Consider the following 25691-nt stretch of genomic DNA (forward strand, 5'->3'; position numbering starts at 1 on the left):
AGGAGTGAGTGGGACAGATGAATCAGGGCTACTGCTATTGCTTGTGTTGATAATTATCTGAGTGGCTTGATCACTGGACCTCCCTTGCACAAACAGATGCCTCTGGAGCTCAACAGCAGCCAGGCCTAGGAACAGTATGAGTAATTTCCAACCCAACAAATCCACAGTGTGTGCCTAGTTGAGAAGACTGGAGAATCTAAGACTGTCCTCACTTGAGATTCATGGAGAAAACAAGCTGAAAAGTAAACAGGTGGCATCCCATTTTCATCTATGCCTACTACTTCATTGTAAATTCTCTAACATATCTACCTTAATATTAAGAATGCTTAATTTGAACAGCCCATGAAGGTGGCTAGGAGATGCACCGGAATTAGCTGCTCTTATTGTGAGACAAGTAGGTTTTCTTGTGACTTTGGAAGCAAATCTAGTTCTTAAGGTGTGACCAGCATCTAGAGGAGAGGGCAAAGTTATGGTATCTTAAGCCTAAATTAAAGCAAGTAGCCAGAATAAAGTACTAGGATCTTCAAAATTTGAAGTCTGAGATTTGCCATCAGGCAGACCTAGCTTGAAAAAGCAAGACTTTGGGGACTGCATATGGCTGATCCAGTCTTCTTTTCCAGGCTGTGATTGGTCTGGGACCTCTTAGGCCAATGATCATTTTCCTTTTTCATTGTTTTATTCATCTACCTAACAGGGATAGGGAGCACGGGACACAGGACTGAGTATATTTTAATGCATTTGTAATCTGTATATCTCTCTCTCTCTTTTTTTTTTTTTACCAGTTTTTTGCCTTTTCTTTAATGTCAGCTTTAGCTGCAATAGAACTAAACAGGACAGAAACTTGTTCATAACTGGACTGAGCAAACAATGGTGATTTGAAGGTGACAGTAGAGAGGTATAGGAGAGCTCTCCGATGCAATCAGACATGCATGGTGAGGTAGAGAAGGGATGGGGGTGGTGTGGGCGTAGGGGGACAACAGTGGGCACAGACAGAGATCCAGAGGAGCTGAGGACACAGCAGATTTCAACACATGGAGAGAGACATGGTGAGACATGACACTGGTCACTGTTTGAACATCAGGTGGGATGAAGCCTGGAGAAAGCCAGGATTTAGTAATTAGAAGTTACTCCAACCTCAGCTTTTCCTCCACTTTTTCAGCATGTAACCATCTAATACTTCATCTGGGGCTTGTAAATCCATATGTTAGCTTTCACATCTTTTTCAAATTGTAACTGTGCGCATCAACCTGAATCCTGCTCTGTAAACCGAGTGTTCTATTTTACTAAAATGAATTCCCTACATGCCGAATCACCTACAGACCAGTAAATCAGGGTGAAAAATGAACTAGTCAACCAGGAGGATCTCTTAATCCTCTTCAGCATTCTATCCATTTAATTTCCAAATTCCATCTATAATCCATTTAATCATCTTTCGATCACTCTCTCTTCTACAGCCTATGGCTAAAATGCCTGGTGAGGCTCAACTCTACTATTAATATCCTAACTTCAAGTCTTTTGTCACTCCAAGTCAACCTACAGAATTTAGCCAATTAACTTTACTAGCAATTCTCATAATGTCACTTCTGCTCAGCATTCTTCGTTCAGTTTACCTTTTAATCAGACTTTCCTGGACATGCCTGGAAACACAGAAGCAGTACTTCTGTTCAACAAAATTTCACTCTGAACAGGGCCTGTCTCTTGTGTCCTGGCAATGAAGCTTGCATTTATACCAAGCACAGCGGACCAGGGTGCCAGTCCCTGATGTGGAGTGGCTTCTTGCTCTCAGATTATCCTTGCTCAATGATTTTCTGAGAAGAGACATTTTCTAAATCCAGTGTGTGGCTCTCCAACATGAATAAAAAATCAACCAGTACTTAACATGTCTTCTTTTACAATCTGCTGGCATTCACACACCAGAGGTTAACATCTGGACTTGAGTTTGTCAGTGGAAACGCTCTCTTGTTACATCAGTCCAGCAGGCAGTACACCAAACAATGGTTAGTGGCTCTGGAATACAGTAAAGGGCCACTTCAAGCACTGCTACTTACTAGTTGTGTGACCTTGTGTAAGTTATTTAAGCTGCCTGTCCCTCAGTTTTATCACCTGTGGAATGGATTCATATTGCTGTCTACATCCCATTGGACTACAATAAAAACACAAAACATCTAAATGTACTGTCTGCAGTTAACACCCAATACTAATTCTATGATGATGATTATTTGAATGTGTTAAATTATGTATCACTTTGGAGGCTTATGTTGCTTTTTCTCTTCCTGTAATGCTACTTCCCAGGCCTTCTCTTGGATGGTCTAATATTGTCACTGTAGTTCAAATTCTTCACCCATCCTGCCAAAGAGGCCTTTCTTTATCATCTGATTTAAAGTAGACTTCCTCAGTTATTCTTGAAGATAACTTACTGCTATTGCCATAGCCCTTTTGAAATCTACAATCCATTGCTTATTTTTCAAATTTATTAATTGTCTATCTTGGTTAAACCATGAGTTGTAGGACAGCAGAGACCATATTTCCAATATTCAACATGGTATCTGGCACATAGATGATCAATGAAATGTTACTGAACACAAAAATAAACGTGTTCTATTTATTTTAGCTACCTACATTGAAAAAATTATTATATCACTTAAAGCTTAAAACCCGCATATAGAAGAAAGAACACTTTGGAGTCCACTCAATACATCACTCTTCTCACTTTGGTTATTTAATGGAGTATGAAGATAAATAGGAGTATAACGTTCATGCTATGCAAAGTTGTTTTTTTTTTAGTACTTAACTATTGTGTTTTACAAGATACACAAAATTTTTATAATATTGTTTCTTTTACAATAATACATTAAAATTCCTTTATAAAAGCATATTTTCATCTATTAGAATTCTGCATTTAACTCAAGTTTTACTGTTGATTTTCTGTTTTTCTAATAATGACTTTTCTAAAACACCTAAAAGAAAGTGGAACCTCCAAGAACGTATGCAGAAGTGGTTGGCAATCCCCCTTTAAGGAACCTCAAGAACAGAAAGATTTAGAAAATAATATTGACACAAGAATCAAGGAGATATTTAATTCTTTTTACCTAGAATATAAATGTAGAAATTAGAGTGTGAGTGACACCAAAAAAGTTTGCCTTTTAATCATTAAGCATAAATATCTTTCAAGATATTAAAAGGAAGCCTATGAATTTAAAGATAATATTTAAGTATTAGATAGAAAAAGGATGCATAAATTTCTTGCCTCCTTAACCTATGCATATCTGATAACCTCATGGAAGGTATCCTCAGATTATTTATTTATTATTTTTTTTGACAGGCAGAGTGGATAGTGAGAGAGAGAGACAGAGAGAAAGGTCTTCCTTTTTGCCATTGGTTCACCCTCCAATGGCCGCTGCGGCCGGTGCATCTCGCTGATCCGAAGCCAGGAGCCAGGTGCTTCTCCTGGTCTCCCATGGGGTGCAGGGCCCAAGGACTTGGGCCATCCTCCTCTGCACTCCCGGGCCATAGCAGAGAGCTGGCCTGGAAGAGGGGCAACTGGGACAGAATCTGGCACCCCGACCGGGACTAGAACCCGGTGTGCTGGCGCTGCAGGCGGAGGATTAGCCTATTGAGCTGTGGCGCCGGCCTATAGTAGTATAATTTCTAATAACAGGTCCAAATTCTTCATAGTGGGCCACTTAGAGTGTGGTACACAGTCCTGGAAGTGCATTCACATGGGCTTTCATGCAAACAGCTCCCCAAGTAAGGCACCACTCAGCAGGGAAGCCCATGTGTGCTGTGAACATAGATATATCAAATTGCTAAAAGAAATCTAATTAAAATATCAAATATAGAAAACTAATGACTCACATAACTGAAAATTTAATGTAGTAAAATTATATTTTTAATTTTATAAATTTGCAGGATATGAAAATAAATTATGATACAGTGGTTAACTGTTGACTGCTTTTAGGGAGACCAATAATTATTCTTTTTTCAATTTTTACAAAGATTTATTTATTTATTTGAAAAGAAGAGTTAAAGAGAGGGAGAGAAAGGGTGAGGGGAGGAGAGAGAGAGAGAGAGAGAGCGAGCAAGAGAGAGATTTCGAGATCTTCCATCCACTGGTTCACTCCTCAAATGGCCACAACAGCTGTGGTTGGGCCAGGCCAAAGCCAGGAGCCAGAGACCCAAGAACTTAGGCCATCTTCTGCTGCTTTTACCAGGCTATTAGCAGGGAACTGGATCCAAAGTGGAGCAGCTGGGACTCGAACCAGTGTGATATGGGATGCTGGTGTCATAGGTGGCAGGCAATTTTACCAGTAACAGCACAACTCCAGCCCATATTTTTTTTTTTCATAATCACACACACATACACACACACACACATTTGAAAAAGTTCAAGGAAAACGAAATTAAAAACTAATTTATTTAGGTGCAAAAAATGTAAAAGCTACGAATAGGTTTTTTTCATAATATGTATTTTCCATATTGTGTATGGAAAGGATATATTCATGGTTTCCAAGAGGCATTTCCAGGTCAATTGTCCACTTTGCCAGCCAGTTACAAATCTGGAACTTCCCAACGCTCCCTCGTGATTCACTAAACTAATTCAGAGAACTCATGAAAGCACCTCAGTTAATGATGAGTATTTTATTGGGAAGGATACAAATGAACAGCGAATGATGAAGGCAAGCTGAGAAGGGTCCTCTGGGCACAGGAGTTTCTACGCTTCAATAAGTACACTTGCCAGAAAGCCCTCTGAGCCTCATTCTCCACAATTTTTATAGAGGTCTCATTATATAATAAGTATGATTAATTAAGTCATCAGCCATGTGATTGAACTCAGTTCCCAGGACATACTGATTGTCCATAATAATCCAATGCCCACTGTTTCTTAGGCACAGAAATGGACTGTTTCCCACCTTTCTGAGTCTGAGATTGGGTTCCAAGCAATGGCATATGAATGAAGGTGTTAGTGCCACTCCCAGTCCTGGGCCATAAACATCTGCACTCCTTTCTTGTTGCTGTGTGTGTGTTATGGTATTTTCTGCAAAGACTAAGAACCTCCAGATTTAAAATGGGTTGGCTTCTTGATGTTAAAAAAAAGAGAGAGATAAAGGTGAAAAAAAAAAAAGGCCTTAAACAATGCAGTCCAAATCAAACCTATTGTCTTAATAACCTGAGGGCATCTTTCAAAAAGATGAGAGAGAAATGCATAGGTTAAGGAGGCAAAGAAATACTAAACTTAAAAATGACGCACATGCTGAAACTTGGATTACATGTCATGAACCTGAAGGGAAACAATTTACAAGAAGTTTTTCAAGATTTTGAGAGTAATACATTCTAACTTGAAAAATCATCAGACTTTCTCAAACATGCCAAGCAAGCAGCAGCCTAGGAAATCTGCAAAAGTCATGAACAGTAACAGCTTCAGAAGAAGGTTGAGCAAGAGAAGCCACAGAAAACAGAGGTTGGGGCAGGTATGTGGTGTATTATTTAAGATCCTGCTTGGCATGAGTGCAAATCTCTTAAAACTTCAGCCAGTTTTGCTCCAGGAATATCTCCTCGGGGGCCTATAGAGCTGTTTTTCAGAAATGTGAACATGAGGGAGGACGATTATGTTTCTGTCTCTTAGTAGTTTAGCCTAGGTGCCTCAATCCAGGTTGCAAAGACGTGGAAAGTTTTATTTTTCATTTGGGTGGTTATGTAAATGATATCCATGTAACATGTATGGAATTGTTTATTAACATGTATGTAATTGATTCTGCATTCTTTTTAATCAGCTACCTGAGATGTACAAGGCAATGTGGCTCAACGCTTATTCAAATGAAACTCTTTTCTACATGTGTAGAGAGAATTTCCAAATTGGCTGATGATTTTATTTTTAATTGATTCTCCAACAAAGATTAAAGCTTTGTTTTTTCTTCATTTTTTCCTCATGTAATAAACACAAAATCATACAGACACACTCACTCACAAATACTAAAAGTGCCTCCCACAATTGTGACCTTGGTGTATCAACTGATCTGGTATAACACTGAATACACAAAATAGGATACTGATTAGTAACAATGTCAACAAATATAGTTTATAGTTATGGTTTTAGTAACTTTTTTTGAGTCCTAATTATATGTCAAATTTTGTGCTAAGTGTTCTGCATTGAATATTTGGTGTGATCTTTACAATGACCTTATAATTCACATCCTACCATTATTTCCTGGGTAAGAATCCCAGGACTATAAATGTATCATAATTTTTACAGGGTTCGTTCCTCAGGAGTCAGAGATTTCGAGAAGTCTGACTCCAGATCCCAGCTTCTTTATCACTAGATGAGTCTGCTTCAGTTGTCACAGGGGATGCTGCACTGTCTCATGCCAGCACCCATCCCAGTGGGACTCCTAATGACTGGTTTGCTTGTAGATGAGGAGTCATTTTTGAGCCCTGCTTGCCACCTTTCTGTGTCATGCAAGAGGTGATGCCTAATGGAAGAGTTCTGTCAGGACATTAATGGCCTTAAGTTTCCTTTATTGCACTGGTTTGACAGTTGTACTATCTTGAAAAGGTTGTTTAACTAACCTCCAAGACAGCTTCCATATCTGGAAGCAAATTGTTACAGTGATTTTTCTATGCCATAAAGCAGTATGGTGAGCCTCAACTAATGTAGTGTATGCAACCAGCTTTAAAGATGGAAATCAACAAAGGAGAGTGTGGAAGCCACCTTCCTCAACCAGATGTCCTCTGGGAATTAGGACAGTATCTGGAATGACAGAATCAAAATGGTTCAACAAAAAAAGAACTCGTCAAGAAAAGGAAGGTATCATTTTCTTTACCTCATACCAACGATGAAGACAGCAGAGATTTAACACATATTTACATGTATATCCTTTTTTCTTTTCCTATTACATTCAAGTTTTATCTTTTTCTATTACATTCAGCTCCCCCAGTGTATTGACAGCAGGTGAAAACTAAGGCAAAAACTGTGCCCTCATGCCCTTCCATTCAGCCTGGATTCTGCACATGGAAACCATGCCTTTCTGTCTACATAGCACAACTTTGTAATTCCACTGTCTCCAGTAGCATTATCCTGATCTCCTCCCAATCCTGAACCAAGTACTCACTTTGGAAAACCTCCATTAAATCATATTTCCAATTCTCAACAAATGTCATGCTTGTTTAGCCCTCCCTGAAGTGTTGCCACAACTCTCTGGAGGGGCAGTCACTGTGACTTAGGTAAGGGGTAAACTTGGCTTTGTCTCAGGGTGTGCTGTTGACCTTTGGAAGCAGCTTTCAACAGTGCCTGTAACTTTCCTAAGACCTTCAGGAGTCTGGAAAACAGCAAAGACTTCACAACACAGCTAGTCACTTGTAACATTACTGACACTATCAATAAGCATAACATTCTGTTGCATTTAATTCTCTCAAAGATCATATTTTCAATTTATGATTAATGATGATCATAAAAAAGTCTCCTTCATATTCACTTGTAATATAAGTGGTTAAAATCTATTAATTCACATTTTCTTAAACTATGAATTATGATTTTAATACCCAAATAAGAATTCAAAAAAATGTGTTAATCTTACGATATTTTATTTATCTATCTATCTATCTATCTATCTATCTATCTATCTGAGTTATCTTTTGAACCAAAATGGTTAAATTCAACTTATTAACATCTGAGGTCTTACCTTTTCCAGTTTTGAAAGAGCAAGAGAGTAACAGTCTTTGGCTCTGAATTGCATGAATCTCATGTTGGCAGGGTGAGTGAGTTCTGTGATAATACTGAGACTGGAAAACAACCTACATTTCAGAAAAAAACATTGGCATTACACTAACAATCCAATATGGTCTTTTTTATAACAACATATTTATGAGTGAGTGATTCCTAGCCTTAGGCATAAAACTGTACCCAATTACAACAGCAGGCAGTGCCACATAAAATGTTCTGTACAATGCAAGAAAAATGGAACACTATTTTCCAAAGAATATTTTAACCAACATTTTAGCACAATAAGAAAAATAAATTCCCTAATTTGGCTTTTATTAGACATTTCTGCTCTGCAGTTATGGAAAAGTACAGAAGAAAATCTCATCAAGCTTATTTAAGTAGTTATAAGATTACTGTGTGGATGAAATTAAAACAGAAATTTATAACAGGAACATGCTAATCAGCAAAAAATTCACATGATGAGCTTCTCATCCATTAAGTGAAATTGAAGTCCTGTCTCCATGTTCCCATAATATACAATTTTCTTTTCTTTTTCTTTCTTTTTTTTTTTTAACAGGCAGAGTGGACAGTGAGAGAGAGAGACAGAGAGAAAGGTCTTCCTTTGCCGTTGGTTCACCCTCCAATGGCCGCTGCGGCCAGCGCATCGCGCTAATCCGAAGCCAGGAGCCAGGTGCTTCTCCTGGTCTCCCATGCGGGTGCAGGGCCCAAGAACTTGGGCCATGCCATCCTCCATTGCACTCCCGGGCCACAGCAGAGAGCTGGCCTGGAAGAGGGGCAACCAGGAAAGAATCCGGCACCCCGACCGGGACTAGAACCCGGTGTGCCGGCACCACAAGGCGGAGGATTAGCCTATTGAATCACGGCACCGGCCTACAATTTTCTAAATGTCAAAACTTGCTACAATGCAATTCTAAGGAGAAAAAAATCTCAATTTAAATAAAATCTCACTGTAATCAATTGGGGCCCAAGTCAAAGCATGGGCAGTATTTTGCATGGTGTTCTGAGAAATTTTCACACTTGCTTTCCCCCCACAGCAGTACACAATATGTACACATGTGTGCACATATGTATGTGTATACAGCCCCCCCCCCCCACACACACACAAGGTTTTCCCTTGGAGGAAAAGGAGGATCATAGCACAGTTAATGCCCTTTTACTTTTGCAGTTGCTGATCTGATTTTTGCAGTTGCCTATCTGACCCTTACCTGGTTCAAATCTATTGGGATTCCTATAATACTCAGCTTTGTCTCTCATGCAGTTTGTCCTTCAGTTATGGCCACTTCAAATTCCTACCATTGAATGAACCAACCCCTTGACTTCAGGGACTACAAATGACTGAAAACAGGCAAGAGAGAAACAGTCTTTCTGTGGTTCAATAACAAATCAGCTACTGTTTTCCTCAAGTTCTGCAGGTTCCTGTCGACAGGGTGCTGTTCCCTCCATGTGCTGGTGTCTCCCTGGCACCTTACACAAGCATAGGAATGCGTGTTTTATAGATGGGAGTGCTGCCCCTGAATCCTGGCGCTACAAGAGGGCTTTTGCCCTTCCTCACGTCTGACACCTTAGTACTCACTGATGATTTGCCAGCAGGGCTCTCTCCTTGGGGGAGAGCAAGCCAGGTGACTCCGGCAGAATTCTCGGAAATCTGTATGCCCTCTTGGCTACCTAAGCAGCCTAATATGCCAGCCTCCTTTAAAGATATGGTACCAGGTGTTTTATGAAATTCACTCTTTATAAAAGAAGAAACGTAACCAGGGTTATAAAACTTCATCTCCATTTTGAGAACTATTATTAAATTTCCTGATGTAAACAAATTATAATGCTGATAGTTAAAATTTTTTAAAAAGTAAACTTTTGTACAATTGATTACTGTTTTCAATATTTCTACGACCTTGAGATGAAAATTTAAAAATATTTTAAAGTCAGAATCATTCTCTCCAATTGGGTTTCTTAAGAAATTTGATTTATAGTGTCTACTGCATGACTTTTTTGCCATATATTCTGGTAGGTTTTATCCATGCCTCAGTGCTACTAAATTGTGACATCACAAAGGTTGAATTTTCTTCTCTGTGCCTACCACTGCACTTTATATTCTTTTAATTATAAAGTTTTATTAAAAAATGTTTGAATTCTTGTTTGTGTGTGGGAATACAAGGTTTAGATTAAAATCTTGATGAAGAAGATGCAGCAATTTAACAAGATGGGTTTATGAAGAAGCTGCATTATCTGTATTCCTTTGGGAGCTCTGTTCTTTTTACACAAATGTCACAAATGAGAACGAATAAATTAATCTTCCTGTTTTTCAGAAATTTAAAAAATTAGAGGAGTGATCTGATGGAAAAAAAATCAGTTGACTTTGGGGCCAGGAAATTCCATCTGGTAAGCCAAGGAAATGCCACAAACTGCCACATTTCACACCATATGAGAGTTTCAAATGTATTTATTAAGAAATATTTAAAAATAACAATGCCACTAAAGATATTTATCATAGCATGATTTGTTACAAACCATATTCAGTCATCTCCAATGGTAGGAACACAGATGAATAAATAATAGTACCAAAATAGATCAATGAACACAAAACCCTATAGCCTCATTTAGACAATAAATCTCATTTATATTCTGTACTTCTCAAAAGAAAAATTAACTGACCTATTGTTCTCCTTTTTGTCTTTTCCCTTTCTTGTTTTTTAGAACAATAAAAAAAATCACAATATCTAAACTTTATAGATGATCATTCTAAGAGGTATCCATTGTATTTAATTTTTGTATGCATTCATTTATTTGAAAAGCAAAGCAATAGAAAGACAGAGACAGAAATAGGCAGATCTTCAATCGACTAGTTCATTCTCTACAAGCCTATAGCAGCCAGGGCTGCATCATGAAGAAGCCAGGAGCCAGGAACTCAATCCAGGAGTTACAGGTGAGCAGCAGGGACCAAAGTACTTGAGCCATCACCTGCTGCCTCCCAGGAACTCCATTAGCAGGGAGCTGGAATCAGAACCAGAGATAGGACTGAAACTCAGGCACTTCAGTATGGAATGTGAATGGCTCAAGCTGTGTCTTATCTGCTGCACCAAATGTCTAGCCCTGTCGACGTAAGTTCACTGCATCAGGCAGGAGCCTCCCTATTGTGTGTTTCCATCTGTACCCCTCCTCTCTACCTGGAGTCATGGGGCTCACTCCTGATGCTATATTGCAGAATCTTCAGACTTGTCCATGCCAGGCCATGAAGTAGGCCCAGCCCTACAGAGCAAGGGCCTTGACTACCATTTTCCATGGTAGTTAAGAAGCCACAATCACCACACACCAAAGTCACAACCTCCTGCCTGATGTTTTGATCTCTATTGGTCTGACTTCTTTGGATCACAATAGTTTCCAACTTAGGCTGGAAAACAAGAGGGCCACACATTACTTCTTCAAATCTCAAAACACTGCTCTGATTTGTCTACGGCTGTCAGTTTAACAATGTGGAAACTAGTACAGAGCAATGAAGCAACATATTCAAGGTGAGATTCCAGTGGGTGGCAGAGCCAGGCTCATACTCTACCATTCAGGATCTAAAGCCTCAGCTTACCCTACCCTAAAGAAATAGGTAGAACATAGGAAAGAAAACTCAATAGAAACAGATTACAAATTGTTAGAGTATCTAGCAACATGTTCAGTTTCATGTGTCAAAATCAACTCTACTCTAAAAATACATTTTGTAAACTCTACTCCCTAACTAGCTCCTAAATACTGATTGTTAGGACATAATTTCACTAGTATTTGTATGTTTTGAGGGTAATATTTAATAGCTAATTTAACAACTGATTAAGTATTGTCTTTCATAAATTTCTGAGCTCCAGGAAATACAAAGATGTAGAAAGTGAAATTCCTATACTTAAACATTAACAACTAATAGAAGAAACAGTAAAAATTCACAAGTTATAAGGCTGTTTATTTTCCTACTGATGACACTGTGATTCACTGAAAGCTCCTAGATTAAGTACTTTTAAAAGACTAGTGAATGGATAGCTTGTGAGATACATGTGGGGCCATGATGAGATAGATGGCAAGAGAAGGAATTTACAAAGAAAACAGCTGTGGTATAGTGGGTGGTGGGTAAAACTGCTGCCTGCAGTGCCTGCATCCCATATGGGCACTGGCTTGAGCCCCAGCTGCTCTACTTCCAATCCAGTTCTCTGCTATGGCCTGGGAAAGCAGTAGAAGGTGGCCAGACTGTTTGGACCCCTGCACCTGCATGGGTAGACCTGGAGGAAGCTCCTTGCTTCTGGCTTTAGATTGGCGCAGCTCCAGCTGTTACAACCAATTGGGGAGTGAACCATTGGATGGAAGACTCTCTCTCTCTCTCTCTCTCTCTCTGCCTCTCCTTCTCTCCCTGCGTAACTCTTTCAAGTAAATAAATTAATTTTAAAAAAGCTACCAAGCAACAATTCTTTTCATGTTTTGAAACCTTTTTATTTCCCTGAAAAAACAGCATTTACTTTTTATATATACTATTATTTGAACTTTGAATAATTTTGTGATTATTTGGATTCTTTTATTTGTAATCCTTCTCTAACATATATCAAGCAGAAATATACCCACATGTAGTATCTGATACATCTGAGGGCTTAGGGAAAATGACATATGATTGAGTGATTCAGTCATTGTACTTGGGTAACTTCTAGAGTTGAAATTAGATAGGACAACAAAATTTAACTGATACGCTTACATTTCTTTCTATTTACATGAAGCTAAACCATTTTTTTTATTTTATACTGAGAACAATGCATTAGCTAAGCCTGCCACCTAGTGAAAACCTGGAGCTAAGTAACGTTCATACAGTGAAATAGTGTATTGCAGTGCCCTTGATATCTCTAAAGTATTCTTTGTACTCAGTTATAATATTTTATGTTAGCAAATTTGGTTGTCTAATAGATTCAATTTTAATTTAATACTATTACTGTAAAGCTATTTCTAGTCTAAGTATGGGCTAAATGTTTTTTGAATGTAGAACATTTTAGAAATAAAGTGACATTGTAAGCCTCTTTTCCCTTGTGACTAGGATCATAGTAAAGTGATTAAAAAATGCAGTTTGTTCTATTTAAAATATTTCTACAATTACTTTATATTCTGATGTGAAGGATAAATGTGGAGATATGTAAAATAAATATTTTATATGCCCTGTTATGTTAACCAATACAAAGATGAAAAATACACCACATAGTTTAGTTCAGAGACTATCAGAGAACACTTAAACTAACTGCCTTTTAAAGCAAAACAAGCAAACATAAGAACGTAAAGATTGGAAAGTGTTTGTGATATTTAATCAAAACATTTATTTACTGAACTAGTGTGCTACACTGTAATTATTGATCTGTCATGGTAGCTGGAACTGTTCATTTTGAATAACAGGGAGTTTTATGAAAATATCAGTGTGTAGCCAGTTTGATAAACAAAACCCCAGCCTGGAACACAATGGACAATTAACACTACAACAAAATATGAATATATTTTAAATTTTCATAAATAATTTTCAAACAACTTGCTTAATACCTTTCTTGTTAGACTACCAGCATCTGAAGGTCACAGGATGTCTAATTTGGTTGCTCTGGGGCACCAGAGGGCAAGAAAATCCCTAGCTAACAGCAGCAGAAGCTTTCCAGCACACTGGGAAAACCTGTTGGACAGCAAGAAAACTCATCCTAACCATGAAGAGACTCCCTTACAGGTGCATGCCTTGGATCATGGCCCATGCTGCTGCAGTGAGTATGGCTCTCCTGCCTGCTGCTCCTTTGCAGCATGGACAAACTCTAAATCTATTCACTCTATCTGATAAACTCTTTCATTACCTACAGCCCCAACCTCAGTTGGTGACAAATGTCAACTGGTGACATTTTGGTAGCCTGTATGCAGACTTTCATCAGATGGCTGAGAACCTCCAACACGTAGTACAAGTAGGCAGCAGCAGCTCTTCCAGGCAAATCTACACTCCCCATTGAGCCCTGGTCACTCTCAGCTCTTCTTTTCTCCTTGATCTCTGGTCCTGGATTAACAATGCACCCATGCAGGGACAACTGATGATTCCTGGCCTGGGCAAGTCCCAGTGGAATCCAAAGTTCCTTGTTTGCAGACACCCAGTATCCACTGCCTTCAGGAGTGAGGACTACACTTCTTTCTGTGCCACCTTAACAGCTTCCCATTGTCCTTCACAGAGCTCTAAAGCCTAACTCCTCCCTCTTTTTCAGCCAATCGCTCCCCTTGGAGAAATCCTAGCCTGAAAGATTTGACACTTAACGATGAGTAAAAGTTTCTGCCCTTTTCTTCTGGACCTGATTGGCTACCAACGTCAGACACCTTCCCTCTTCAGGGGGAAGTACTGGGCTTTCTGCTAGACAGAGAGGCATTGCAGGTTCTCTCCAGTGGGAGGAATACCCTCATTAAAGTGGACACCCATTTAAATAGAGTCTCTCCTTTCCAGTGGGACACCACAGAAAGGGTTTGTACTGGTCACGCCTTAGTCGGGCTGTTTGACTTCCCAGTTGGGCCATTTTCTTTTAGGAATGGGACCACTGCCTTCCAACCCTCAGGATTCACCCATAGGATGCATCCTAAAGAATTAGATCAGCTGGATCCTCAGACCCTGAAAAAGAAGCATTTAGCTTTTCTTTGCAAAATAAACTGGGAGGCCTGGGCCTTGAACATAACTCTCACTAAAACACGGTCCTTCAACCCGATCTGTTCTGTCAAAATCTTTCCAAAAGGTCTGAGGTCCCTTATGTTCAAGACTTCAAGGTGCTATCCCAAAACCACCATACTTCCGTCTAGACCAGATGAGGTCACACATAAATACAATAACATGGATCCTGAAAAATCAGAAAGCCCTTGCCATCTTGCCTTTCATGTCATCAATCAGGCCTCCCCAGAAATCAGAGGGAAAAAAGAAACCTAAAAAATTACTCCACAGGGGCCTGTGCTGTGGCATAGCAGGTGTAGCCGCAGTCTGCAGTGACAGCATCCCATATGGGCACTGGTTTCAGTCCCAGCTGCACCACTTCTGATCCAGCCCTCTGCTTATGGCCTCGGAAAGTAGCAGAAGATGGCCCAAGTCTTTGGGCCTCTGTACCCATGTGGGAGGCCCAGAAGAAGCTCCTGGTTCCTGGCTTTGGTCTGGCTCAGCTCTGGTGGTTGTGGCCACCTGGGGAGTGAACCAGCAGATGGAAGATCTCTCTCACTACTTGCTCTCTGTAACTCTGACTTTCAAATAAATAAACAAATACATCTTTTTAAAAAATTAGACTGTGGAACACAAGGTTAAATCCTCATTTAACCAATTCAGGCTTCAAGGTCTTTAAAACCCAAGACTGAAAGGGGAAAAAATATGAGAGAGAAATGACAGTCCATCTACAAGGAGCTGTCACCACTAGTTCCTTGACCACCAAGGGGTCCATGGGGCAGACAATGGTTATGGGACCAGTGCCTGCCAGGGCACCTCATACTTGCTTCTGCTGCCATCAACTAGGGAAACACATGAGTCAGGACTGCCAAACCTCGCTTCCTGAACCCTACCTGATTTTAAGCAGCAGGGACACTGGAAGTAGCACTGTCCTTCTCTCCATGTGAGAGCGTCATTCTGCAACCAGGGACAGCAACCATGAGGTAATTCAGGAGAATGGCAAATGCCCCTACACTACACTTTGATGACAAGGAACCCAATGCCTGCTCCTGCACTTTACAGCTCCATAGCTGAGCTTGGGGTCATCTTGGGTGATCTAGGCAACAAAATAGTTCTTAGTGGACATGGGGACCATACACTCTGCCCTTGCTACTTTCTCTGCATCTTTCTTTCAGTCCTCCATCTTTCTTACTGGCATAGATGGACAACCCAAGCCTGGAAACTTCACCTTCCTGCAGCAGGAACCCTAGAAGAAACTGTCTTTACTCCTACCTTTCTTTTCCTGACAAGTCCTCCACCCCTTTAGGTAGAAGGCACATTAGGACAACACTGCACACTAACCTTCAGCTGCCTGAAATTGTCTGCCATTTATTGGCACCAGTGGCTCTTTCCACTCCAGGTTGTATTAAGGTACAGTCCCCCATCCTCTAACAGGACCCTCCGGAAGTACAGAGCACCCCCACTCCAGGACAACTGTTGTCCATGGGTCCCTTAAGAATTCACTTGAAGGTCCCTGATTTCTTTCCAATACTCCCTAAAGAAACAGGATTGAAGAGGCCTATAGCTCCCAGTTGATTAAGTTCTTGGTTGCTGGCTTCCATGGAATCACCACAAAGGTTTTATTTTGAATATGGGAGCCCCATCGATAAATCTGACAAGTTCTGACTGCTCAGGAAAGCTGATCCTTAACAGAGTTAAGATTGCTGTCTTGAAAATGAACCCAGAAACCTCTCAATGATCTTTGAGGCTGCCCTTCCCAGACACAGAGGCACAAAAGGGATCCAGGTTTTGTAAAATCCTTCAAGTGATTTCTAAAATGAGGTGTGCAACAAATATAACTGGCTTTCTTTCTCAACTGCTAAGTTTTATAATTTTATCCATGGCTATTATAAACCTTTTGTCGCTTACAATTCTGTTCCCTTTTGAAAATACTTGCAGTCAGATTGCAGGTTTCTGATTGCTTTAAGATCAATGCACTAGAAAAAATTTCCAGAACTCTGAAGAGGAAAAAAACAAAAACAAAAACAAACGAAAAATCCATAAAACGATTAATGGAGAGTAATAAGAAGTTTTATGATACAATAATTCTTGGATTTCTATGTCCTTTATTTAAATTATTGCTGGTCCTGCATTTCAATCATCTCAAGATTAAGGAAATTTTTTTCTGTTATTTCTATGGTTTTAGTGGTAAAATACCACTTACTTTTTCTCCTTTACTTAGTTCCTCTAAAATTCAAAAACCTTTATTAAGATTTTTCATTTTTTGTAGCAAGGTGATCTTTTGTATGAGTTAAGTAAGAATCTGTTCTCATCATAACAAGATATAGTTGGAAACACTGGCACTAAAAATTATGGAAGGATACCAGGATTCAAGGGTTTCCATCCTTGCACTGAGTAAAAGGAGTTGTCACATGTTAGTAAGTCCTGAAATTTCAAAAGATTAGGAACTATAGTTTTTCTAAAAAAAAAATCCACCTTAAATTGACTTAATTTTCAGAGTTTTCCAAATATAAGACTACCATCAGCAGTGTCTTTTATTATTATGCAACATAAATAAACAACAAACTACCTGTTTTTACATTGTACTAGAGTCATTGTTTTTAGGCTTTTTTAACTTTGAGAGTCTTCCAAATCTGATATCACTATATGATTAATAAACCTTTCCTGTTATACTTATAGGCAAACTCAATCTGTTATATTCTTGCTGTTTTTATTTTTTAATATATTTCCTTTTTGAGTTTTGTGCTAATTTCCTGTCAGAAGTCCACAAAATTACAATTTCTAGCAAGATAATAGTGGCCTGGCACTTTGAGATGATGACTCATGCTTACAGAATAGATAAAGTTAAGTTTAAAAATGGAATCCAGGTAAAATTAGCATAATAACAACTCCTTCTAAAACCTCTTTGTTGCTCAAGTGTTATTGACACAGACTCCTGATCATCAAATACTTCCCTCCCAACCTGGGATTAGATCAATAATCAGATCAAATCCAATCTGTCAATGAGGAATAAACAGAATTTAGCTACATAGGGTCTTGTTCATAAGAGAGACTAAACATCAAGTTGTTGTCAGTGGTGTCAACCATAAACAAAATTCTATAAAGCTGAGAGGTTAAGAAAGAAGGGTTCTTATGCATGATTGTCTGATAGTAACTGTCACAAGACTGCTAGAGCTAAGCAGTACAGGGAGGGCCTCCACTTCAAAAGAGATGCTAATTACATGATACTTGTTATTCTTACCCCTAATGCTAGAATCTATATGCAGCACCCACAGTGGGATGCTGGGAAGATCTTTGATCTCTTTGTACCTGAGAAGCAAGGATTTAGACTGGGTAATAGTGACTCAAATTTTGGGAAAATAAAATGACTAATGGCATACATTTAAAAAAAATCTAGGCACTGGGGCCGATGTTGTGCTTTAGTGGGAAAAGCTGCTGCCTGCGATACAGGCATCCCGCATGGGTGCCAGTTTGAGGGCCAGCTGCTCCACTTTCAATTCAGCTCTCTGCTAATGCGCCAGGGAAAGCAGTGGAGGATGGTCCAAGTGCTTGGGCCACATGGGAGACCCAGAAGAAGCTCCTGGCTTCTGGCTTCAGCCTGCTCCAGCCCTGATCATTGTGGCCATTTGGGGAATGAAATTACAAATATAAGACATATCTCTCTCCCTCTCTCTCTTTTCTTCTCTTTCTGTAATTCTGCCTTTTAATAAACAAATAAATCTCAAAAAAAAAAAAAAAAAATGGGCATTGTCACCCAACACTGGTTGATATGTCTGAAAATAACAGCCACTTGCAATGTATCAGGGGACAGACTAGTTCTCTGTGGGCAGCTCTCCACAGTGCACAGCCAGCTGCACCACCATCCACATCCTGTATATAGGCAGCTGGTTCATGGCTGGGAGACACTGATTTCCCGGGACAAGGAAGAAAGAAATTGCAGTGGCTTCCCAGCTGCAGAACCCCACCAACAGTGGCTTTGTCTGCGGGAGAATTCTACACTGACCATTGGTCTGGCCTATGGAGCTGACTGGGGTTTGAGCAACTACTTTGCTCTGGGAAGGGAGGCCTCATTGCCTCCCACTCTTTTCCCAACACCCAAAGCACCAGACACAACTGGATGTGGTGAGTTGTGGCTGAAAATGCCCTGGCTCAGCAGACAGCAAGCAGTTACACTATTGCCGGAGTGAACAAAGCCAGTCATGGAGGTTCACATGGTAGAGAGATCTCCTGCATTCTGCAACTGGAGGAAGTTTGGGTGTGAGCCCTACAGCTGTGCTCACTGTGTATGATACATGTGGGTTTTCTCAGCTTCTTAGGGCTAACACTTGCAGCAGCCCATAAAAAAAGCCCAGACCTTACCTATGGAAGTTCCCTCTGCACCTCCCAGCTAATGGAGCCGGGAGCCCCAGGCACAAGCCCCAGCAACATCCTTGCATGCTGCACGAGAACTGGGGGCAGCTCCATCCATGCCTTGCAGAGCTGGGACTATTGATATTGGTTTTACCATCTTTGAAGTAACTCACACTCACACTTGGTACCTGGAGTGCTCTATCTACATTACAGGTGGCTACCATCATCCCCAACGTGGGCTCCAGCCCTGGGAGACCTGGGTAATGACCTCACTGTATCCTGCAACACGAGGACTGTGGTAATCAATACAATTTCCTCAAACCCACTGGAATTTACCTGCTAGGACCCAGGGAAGAATCTGCCTATATTCCAACTCTCCAGATCCATACCAGCCAGTGCAAAATCTCTTGTATACCTGTAGTCACTCTGTTATTGAGCACGTTTCAGTTCACATCCCTCACTCCTGGGAGCAGGGCTTTTGGTGCTATACACCCAGCACCAGGTGCATTTTCCCAGCAGTAACTGGGGAAGGTCCCACCCACATCACACAGTTTTACAGCTATAGCTATTGGTACGACAGCCTCAGCATCACTCAATCGTGCCAGTGAGACAAGTGGGACAAGGAGAATGCTCCCTTTGTGTCTCTAAGCACCAAGAATGAGGTCCAGTCTACCACAATCCCTAGTGTAATCGATACCCAGCTCTCTGGGGACTGAGATACACAGTAGGAAGCCCATATTCACCTCAAAATTATACTTCCATTTATATCAACTGCAACAGACTAGACTGCACAAAAGAAATCACCCAGGGGTTACACATCTGGAGTAGCCTAGACCCAAAGCCAAATCAATAAGCCAAGTGATACCCTGCATTCCATCTGAATAATGAAATCTTTTCTAATAAAACCAACTCCATAAAGAAGGGACTGTTATACCAGATGCACAGATGTCAATGTAGAGACACAGGAAACACTAAGAAGCAAGGTAGAATGATGCCACCAAAAGAACACAATAGTTCTCCCTGAGATAGATCCTGATCTGATGGAGATCAATGAAATCCCAGAATTAGAACTGAAAATTATGATTGTAAGAAAACTCAATGATATGCAACCAAGAGAATATAGACAGACAGTTTAAGAAATGAGGAAAACAATTGGTAACATGAATAAAAATTTCAGTAGGAAGATAGAAACCATTAAGAAGAACCAAATAGAAATTTTGAAGATTAAAACTTCAATCAATGAAATTAAAAAAAAATACAATTAAGAGTTTTAACAAAAGAATATACTAAGTGGAGAAAATAATTTCTGACCTCAAGTACAAGACTTTTAAAATAACCCATGCAAACAAAAATAAAGATAAAAGAATTAAAACGAATGAAGAAAGTCTACATGAAATATGGGAAACCATTATATAACCAAATATTTGCATTACAGGTATTCCTGAAGGAAAAGAGAAGGAAAAAGGTGTTGAGAAACTGCTAAATGAAATAATAGTTGAAAATTTCCTGAGTCTTGAAAAAAAGACATGGACATCCAGAAGCTCAAAAGGCCCCATGTAGATTCAGCCATAAAAAAGATCTTCTCCAAGGCACTTTGTAGTCAGATTTTCAAGTTAAAAATGAGGAGAGAATCCTAAAGACAGTAACAGAAAAGCATCAAGTTACCTGTACACTAACAAGAGACTTCTCAGAAACCCTACAGGCTAGAAGAGAGTGGGATGATATATTCAAGATAAGGAAAATATTTACAACCAAGAGTATTATATCCAGTGAAGTTACACTTCAGAAGTAGAGGACAAATAAGATATTTCACTGGTACTAAAAAACCAAGATAATTCATCACCACCAAATCAGCTTTATAGGCAATTCTGAAGGGAGTCTTACATTAGAAGTAAACACGAAGGGGCTGGCACTATGGTAAAGCCATCGCCTACAGTGTCAGCATCCCATATGGGTGCTGGTTCCAGTCCTGGCTGCTCCACTTCCAATCGAGCTCTCTGCTATGGCCTGGGAAAGCAGTAGAAGATGGCCCAAGTTTTTGGGCCCTTGCATCCACATGGGAGACCTGGAAGAAGCTCCAGGCTCCTGGTTTGTTGGCACAGCAATAGCCATTGTGGCCATTTGGGGAGTGAACCAGCGGATGGAAGAACCCCCTCTTTCCCTCTGCCTCTCTGTAACTCTGCCTCTCAAATAAATAAATAAGTAAATAAATATTTTTTTTTAAAAAAAGAAGTAAACATGAAAATATCTGATACCACTAAAATCACTAACAGGGCAGGTACAATCAGTAACCAATCAGCAAAATGAGAGGTATCAGTTCTTATCTACCAACACTAACCTTGAATGTAAATGGATTAAATTCTCTCGCCAAAAGATTTAGGTTAGCTGAATGGATTAAAATAAAAAACCCAGATCATATTATATGCTGCCAGGAACTCACCCCACAAAGATACACACTGACTGAAAGTGAAGGATTGGAAAAAGATACCAGGCAAATGGAAACCAAAAGCAAGCAAGACTAGCTGTATCAGATAAAATAGTCAGAGACAAAGAAGGACATTATATATTGACCAAAGGATAGATTAAACAAAAAGATACAACAGTCATAAAAAATATGTGCACCCAACACAAGACTACCCAGACACATAAACACTATATGACCTAAAGGGAGAGATAGGTAAAACTTCAGCAAGAGAAATCTGAATTTGAAAGTGAGCACCTGCTTTCCTTTTAATGTGAAAATTAGATGTTCACTTTCTAGCAGGTCTTTGTGCTGGGAAGACTCACTGAGTGTTTCCTCTCAGCTCTGTAAATAAAAGCCGTTAGGCAGATGGTAGCGAAAGCTGTAACAGAATTTGACAAAGACCTTGTCTCCTCTCTCTGGCATTGGTCTCTGGGGGAGTAGTGAGCCACTGCTTAGGATTCAAAGAGTCTCCTCCCAGAAAAGGAGTGAACAAACTATGCATCAGGTGTTAGCGAAATGGTGCAGTCTTCTCTGAGCTGCCATCTCAAGCCCTGAGTGCCATCTTAGGCTCTGGCCCAGTCGCCATCTTGTTGGTCTCTCCAGTTAAGTTTCAGTTCCTAAGTCCAGCCTGGCTCACCAGGAGTCAGGTGACCAAATGGCCAAACCACAAGCATAGACTCCACCCCCACTCTAAGGGGATTTGCTCCTCCCACTTCCTCATCCCTGCAAGGCTGTAACAGGCCTGCTTTCCTGCATAGGCTCTCTTCTTCCTCTTCCTCTTCCTCCTCTCCCCCGTTTTGCCCTCTCTCACCCTTTCTTTTCAGCCTGTTGGGTTTCTCCCATCCAACAATAAATCTTTTCCCTTACTCTGGTGTCTAGTGTGTTTTGTGGTGCCCTTACACGGGGCATAGGTGGTCCTAGAACACGCTTTCTGCCAATGACTATTGAGAGCCCATAAAAGAAACTTGGTCACTGGGGAAGGAACAAATCAAGGTAAGTGATCAGTGACTCTTCTCTAGTCTGTCTTTTTAATCTTGTTACTCTATTATATTAGTCTGCTGGAGTGACCCTGGCTCAGAATTTAGAAGTTAGATGGTATTGTGTTTTTCCTCTCCTATTATCATACAGTTCAGTTTTCAATTATAAAACCATGTATTTTCATGCACTCAACTCTCCCCTAACTCTACTCCTCTCACACTCACTCTCTACACAAACATTTGCTGCAAGTGGGTTAATGAGGTTCTCTATTTTGAGTGCTCTTGAATTTAGTAGAACTGGACAGGTAAGAGATCAAAGGACCAATTCAAGCTGCAGAACAAGTATGAGAAGATAAACAAAGGAAGCCCTATTTAAAATGCTGTCAGGAGGCCACCAAGGAGGCCTGCCTATACCTGCCATCCAGTTTCCTGCTAATGAGCACTCCGGGAAGTTGCAGATGATGGCTGAAGTATTTGGGTCCCTGCTACCCACTTGAGACACCAGGTTTTAGTCCCAGGTTCCTGGCTTTGGCCTGCCTCAGCCTTGGCACGTGGGAGTGAACCAGCAGATGGAAGATCTCTGTCTCACTCTATTCTGACTTTCAAATAAAATGAAAATAAATAGAAGTATAAAGAGTTTTCATAGAATTTTCTTTCCTGAAAAAATACTGTATGTTATGTATAAAGTATTGATAACGTTTTTACAGGGCATAGGAAAGGAAAGAAAAGATATGACTAATTTGCAATTTGGCTATCTATTAGATCTTTTAAAAACTTTTGCTCAAAACTGCTTGATCTAGATGCCATAAGGAATGAAATCATTTTTAAAATATTGCACTGCTGAAAACAGGTCAACCTAGTAGTTTATGGACCCAAAATTAATTTGCATTCATCCATTCATTCTTTGTGTGGTGATAAGCTGCCGGGCCTGATGCTCAAGGAAAGACTGGCTTTGCAGTCTGCTGCCATGTGTATTTTCACCCTTAATTACTCTGGCCAGTTAGTTTTAAATAATTAATTAGCATCTTTGAACCTCTTGGTAAGCTAAGTATTCATTATTATCTTGGAATCAAATAATTCTTTCAGAGAACATACAATAAAAGTCAAATCAATGAAAAGTTGACCATAATGGAAACAAACTCATAGGAAATTGAAAATTGAAATAGCATATTTAATCAAAAGGTCCCAGGATCCTCTCTTGTTAAAACTATAATTAGCTTTCGCTAAGCTTGAAATCAAAAAGTATGATTTTACTTTATTTACTGGCTATGAGTTTCATTCTTGAATTACATTTCTGCTCCGCAATTTTTGTTTTTATTCTCTAGAGAAAAAAAATTCTTCGGTATGCACCATGTATTTAACATGTCCTATACTCCCTTGGGGTGCACTGTTTATTTTTTTAAAGATTTTATTTATTTATTTGAGAGCTTGAGTTACCATGAGAGGGAGAAACAGAGAGAGAGGTCTTCCATCCATTGGTTCACTCCTCAAATGGCTGCAACAGCCAGAGCTGCACTGATGTGAAGCCAAGAGCCAGAAGCTTCTTCTGGGTCTCCCACGTGGATGCAGGGGCCCAAGGACTTGGGTCATCTTCTACTGCTTTCCAAAGCCATAGCAGAGAGCTGGATTGGAAGAGAAGCAGCCGGCACCCATATGGGATGCTGGCGCCGCAGGCAGAGGATTAACCTACTGCACCATGGCACTGGCCCCAACTTGCACTGTTTAGCACGGCTATGTGACTTGTTAGCTGCTTACTAAGTGTACCACAGAGTTATCCTAACACAACAGTGTGTGTTCCTCCTTCTGAAATGACAGGTTCTTGTGCAGCTGCAGATTGGATTTCCCAGGCACTGTGACAGGTTCTTCACAGACCTGATATCTGGTCTTGATATTAACATCCCAAGCCAGGTTAATATTATCCATTGATTTTCCAGGGAAAACACATTTTACTGACATTAGGTGTTGCACTGCAGGATATAAAGCTAGGGAGCTGTGGGATTCAGTTGGCTGCTGAAGGGTTCAAGACCTCTGCCACAGGGCAGTGACAATTATAGAGCTAATAATCGCAATAGCTGGTAATTATTAAGCAATTAAAACAAACCAGGCATGCGTTCAGGCAACACATATTTTTAAATCTCAGGTAATCTTGTGATTAAGAAATCGAGATTTAGAGGAGGAAACTAATTTGCCTAAGATTATATCCAAGATATTCAATTTAACTGAGATTCACATCTGGGCTCTTATCTCTAAAGTCTGAACTGAACCTATAAAATTGAGACAATTAGCACCTAAATCATTAGTCTTTTAAAAGTTTGTGGAATGGGGCCGGCGCTGTGGCGCAGCAGGTTAATACTCTGGCCTGAAGCGCCGGCATCCCATATGGGCACCGGTTTGAGACCCGGCTGCTCCACTTACAATCCAGCTCTCTGCTAATGGCCTGGGAAAGCAGTAGAAGATGGCCCAAGTCTTTGGGCCCCCTGCATCCATGTGGGAGACTTGGTAGAAGCTCCTGGCTCCTGGCTTCAGATTGGCGCAGCTCCAGCCTTTGCAGCCAATTGGGGAGTGAACCATCAATGGAAGACACCTCTCTCTCTCTCTCTCACTCGCTCTCTCTATGCCTCTCCTCTGTGTATCTCTGACTTTCAAATAAATAAATAAATCTTTAAAAAAAAAGTTCATGAAAAGTGTGTATTCTGGAAAAAACTATGAATGGATTTCAAAAAATTTTTGCACCAAAATAAACATATCTTCAATTCTATTTTTCCATAAACTTTTGAAGTACCTTCACACATGATCTGGGACAATATGAAGGTAGGAATGTGGAGACTGGGATGATGATAGAGTTGAGATTGTTTGTTTACTTTCATAATTTAGTACCTCAATATTTCATTTAACTATTGCAAGACAGGACAATAATGAGGATAAGGCTATGGTATTGAATCTAACGTGCGTGAAGTACCTGTTCTCAAGCCTGGTAACCTTTCAATCCTACCTGTCCAGTTTGTAAATGTAAGCCTCTCACCAGTGGCAGGCATGAAGCCAAAATTAGAGCAAAGATAGACTGTCTGAAATTCTGATTGCTATTGTACATGATATTTTACAATGTGTTATTGCTGAGCTGAGAAAATAGGTATATCATTCTATTTCTTTTGAAAAGACAAGTTACTGATCTAATTTTAAAAATTTAATTGTATGCAGTGCCACTCATACATCAGGTACCACAGAAGTATTTCTTTAATGATCAAATGAATAAGTGAATAAACTAAGTCAGTGTAAGTGCCCCAAGTTCATTGCTCACACAGGGCCAGATGCAAACATGGTCCACTTGTTCAGCACAAAGCCAGTGATGGGGTCAGGCCATGCGGATACTTGCCTGAAAAGAGTCTGCACGTTGACGATGGTCTTGGCGTCTGCCATGTAGTCCTCCTCTGCACTCATGGTGCTCTCTTTGTCCACAACCACCATGTTGGCAGCAAAGGTCACTCCACACCTGAGTAAATCATCTAGGCTTTGATAAAAAGT

General features: G+C 40.1%; 1 protein-coding gene across 3 annotated transcripts in view; it reads right to left on the minus strand.

The window, feature by feature from the left end:
* Nucleotides 1–25691, minus strand: part of KCNT2 (potassium sodium-activated channel subfamily T member 2) — a 385345-nt gene that overhangs the window by 42119 nt on the left and 317535 nt on the right. For all 3 annotated transcript variants that reach the window (XM_062211536.1, XM_062211538.1, XM_062211537.1), the window contains 2 exons: nucleotides 25543–25677; nucleotides 7677–7788 (listed from right to left, as the gene is read on the minus strand). In XM_062211536.1, coding sequence (XP_062067520.1) covers nucleotides 7677–7788; nucleotides 25543–25677 — 247 coding nt within the window. The remainder of the gene's footprint in view (nucleotides 1–7676; nucleotides 7789–25542; nucleotides 25678–25691) is intronic.

Source organism: Lepus europaeus, chromosome 14 (genome assembly GCF_033115175.1).
Source record: "Lepus europaeus isolate LE1 chromosome 14, mLepTim1.pri, whole genome shotgun sequence".
Classification (NCBI taxonomy): domain Eukaryota; kingdom Metazoa; phylum Chordata; class Mammalia; order Lagomorpha; family Leporidae; genus Lepus; species Lepus europaeus.